Below are 3,372 nucleotides of genomic sequence, written 5' to 3' on the forward strand. Positions count from 1 at the left end.
CCTTAAACATCCCCCGGCGAACACCCGTCCCGAGGATACCCTTTTATTTCCCTTTCTAAGTTGTAGTATAGTAGGTTGGGTTTTTTGAAGGAATAGAGTGCCCCCAAGCCCCCTTTCATGTTTCATGATCTTTAGCCTCCGGTCTAGTCGAACCCTTTGGACTGTTAGATCGGTAACATATCACCCCCGACCCCACGCCACTCGCTCTCTTCAAAATGGCCCCGTTGGGGGAAGAGGTGTTTTTGTGTGTTTAAATGTTTTGGTGTAAAAGTTTATTTACTATGTTTTCTTTTTTTTCTTTTTCTTTAGAACAGAACGGTTCGGCCCCGGAACAACTACCCTTTTGGGGGCCCGGGAACTATTTCGGGTCAAGGAAGCGTTTCCTAGTTACCACCGATCGGAGCTTACAGGGGACCCGTTCCGATTTCGGAGGCGACAGTCAATTTTCGCGTTGGAAGGGAACCAAGTCAATCCGAAAACAGGGAAGCGTTGGCATCCCCAAGGGCGGCCCAACCCGGGGAGATCGGCCCCTCACTACCCTCTGATGGCGAGCCCGCCCCCATCGTCTCCCCGGCCCGGGGGCGATCGACATCAAAACAATGTTTTTGGGTTTTCCCCCCCCATTTTCCCGGGTTGGAGGAATGAGTGTCTATACAATTTCCCTCAAAATTTAATTTTGCAATTCATGGTGTTTAATATTTGTTTATCTGCTATTCTCTTTCCCAAAGAAGATGATGTTGTTGGTAGTTAAAACCCGGATGCTTTATGTCGTTTTCTCATTGCCCCTAGCCCCCGTGGCCTTTGTCTTTTATTTTTTCGCCTTTTCCGTGGTTTAAGGAAATTTGCTTTCCCGCATGTTCGTAAATTGGAAATTGTTGAAGTTTACCCCATTTGTTTTAGAACTTTAAAATATCTCGGTTCTCTGGTAATGTATTTGGGCTCCGTTTTTAGACCCAAAAGGTAGAGTAAAGTTTTTATCTTCGGGCCAGTAGTTTAAGTTCTCCCCAAAATTGGTGGCCGGTAAACCCCTTTTCCCAAAACATCCTCAAAGCGTTTGAACACCTTCGTCCTCGTGGGGTCGATCCTTTACCCCGTCAAGTTGTAGATAGTGGGGTTTAGGGTTTTTTAAGGAATGATACCCAACGACCCCTTTCCCCATAGTTTCATGATCTTTAGCCTCAAGTCTAGTGAACCCCGGGTGTTTGATCGGTACCATTCACTCCAAAAAAACCGCCGTCTTCTGGCTCTCTTTTTATTTGGGTTGTATTGCGTGTCGTTAAAATTGACCGTTGGGCTCACCCCGGGACTCGTCATTAAAGAGATGAGCGCCGAAAAACCGGGTCACTTATAAATTTAGCACTCATAAAAAATAATCTAGACCCTATGCGTGGTTGGACTTGATTAACACTACCCGGGAAAGAATGGACAAAGAAAACTCAGATGCAACTTATAAATTTAGCTCAAATCAATTGCAATCTAAATAAGAAAATTACACATGATCTTGAAGTTTAAGTGATGGGGCGTAGTTACGTCGTGGGCTGCTTAGAATTGACGTTGCGGATATCATATATCAATCCCTAATTTACGTTGATCCAATTGCTATCTAAATGATTCTTGATTGATTTAATATGGAGTACAACCTTCCTAGCCATTATATAATATATGTGCTTCCAAATCATTACCTCTTTTGTATATTGACAGATCGATGGCGCATAATCTTCTTCTTTAACTCTTTCCATGAATTCTCTTGGCATCGAAAATATTCTCATGTCATGAAAACTGGAGATGAATCTCAATCCATCTGGAATCTTCTCCAAATTGTAGCAATCACAAATTTCCAAATAAGCAAGTTTTGGCATTGCTATTTCTTCCACTTCCCATTGTTTTAAATCCTGCAGATCATAGAGTTGAAGTCTCTTGAGTTGTGGAAATGAATTTGAATGGCAAACTAATGTTTCTGTCCTCTCGACTGAGCTCAATGACAGAGTTTGCAACATGGGATACTTGCCAAACTCCATCACATCTACCTTAACCTTGCATTCTTTAAGTTCCAAACTTACTAAATTCTGACACATCCCTTGTTTGTAGTATGGAAAACAACCACCCATATTACATCTATCCATCTCCAAAGTAACCAATGAAGAAGACATCAACCCATCATTTAAAACCTCTATACCTTTATCTGAATTTAAATCACATGATACAACCACAGAATGAGTCTCACGCAATAGGCTATTTTTGTTGCTTAACACAATTGACATGCTATCCACATCCACGTTATCAACTTTAACACTCAGTGTTCGTAGACTGATCAGTTTGGGGATATCTGCAATGCAAACAGTCTCACTCCTGACCTCAACTAATGTCTCCAACTCGTCTAACCCATCAAGCCGTAGCTTTTCCCCTCCAACCACGATTATAACTTGATCGAGAAACAGATCTTTGAAGACAATGAGTGGACAAGTAATATATACTGAGAAAAGCATAAAGGATCTAAGATCCTTAAGCTTATCTAACCCATTTATACTTGACACAGGTGTTTTGAGGACATAACTGATGGATAATCGGCTTATAGAGTTGTCAATGGATTGCAGTAGAGCTAACCTTGTTCCAGTTGCTGAAGGAATGCCACACAGATATTTAGGAGCATCAAGGTGGTTCAGAAAGTTTTCTTCTTCAGCTTTTGAAGAGATAAAATCATGCATTAAATCATGAAGCCCACACCGATCAAACTTCTTAAGTGGAGTGTAGATTTCAGCTTCATACAGTTGAACCATACTCCTCATAGCAAGTTCAGTTAGATACCTTTGTGCGACTTCTCTTAGAGTCTCGCTAGGTCCTTTATCTTGGTATGAAATGAAGCCTTCCGCCATCCACAGTAAATACAATCTCTCTGTACCAATCTTTTGATCCTCAGGTAAACAAGCTAAAAAGAGGAAGCATGGTTTCAAGTAATAAGGCAAGGCATCTAGCTCAACTCCAGTACCTGATTCACTCTTTTGTATTCTTCAACACCTTCTCTGTGCCTCAAATATGATTCCAAGTTGTCATTAACCCTTCTCCAGTCCAGTAACATTTGTTCTTTTTGTCGCAAAATCCCTCCAATAACGCAAATTGACAGAGGTAACCCTTCACACTTTGATACAATTTGTCTTCCAACGTCTTCAATTGATGATTTTAAATCTGGATCAACTGCGACAATATATACAAAACAATAAAATGCATGTATTCAATTTATTCTTAATTAATAAGAATTAAATAAATAGTCGGAGGAAGCTTTTCAAGTTGGTCCCTCTCCCTCCATTCATTTAGAGCATCATCAACTATTTACATCAAACTCAAACCAAAAAAATATTATCTTCCCACTTACTA

At 40.7% G+C, this 3,372-nt stretch overlaps 1 protein-coding gene across 1 annotated transcript in view; it reads right to left on the bottom strand.

Annotated features, from left to right (window-relative positions):
* LOC125194681 (probable disease resistance protein RF45) overlaps window positions 1-2,873 on the bottom strand; it is a 3,436-nt gene extending 563 nt beyond the window's left edge. Inside the window, exon 1 of the mRNA XM_048092925.1 lies at window positions 1,683-2,873. Coding sequence (XP_047948882.1) covers window positions 1,683-2,873 — 1,191 coding nt within the window. The remainder of the gene's footprint in view (window positions 1-1,682) is intronic.
* Window positions 2,874-3,372: the final 499 nt, after the last annotated feature.

The sequence above is a fragment of the Salvia hispanica genome, chromosome 6, assembly GCF_023119035.1.
Source record: "Salvia hispanica cultivar TCC Black 2014 chromosome 6, UniMelb_Shisp_WGS_1.0, whole genome shotgun sequence".
Classification (NCBI taxonomy): Eukaryota; Viridiplantae; Streptophyta; class Magnoliopsida; order Lamiales; family Lamiaceae; genus Salvia; species Salvia hispanica.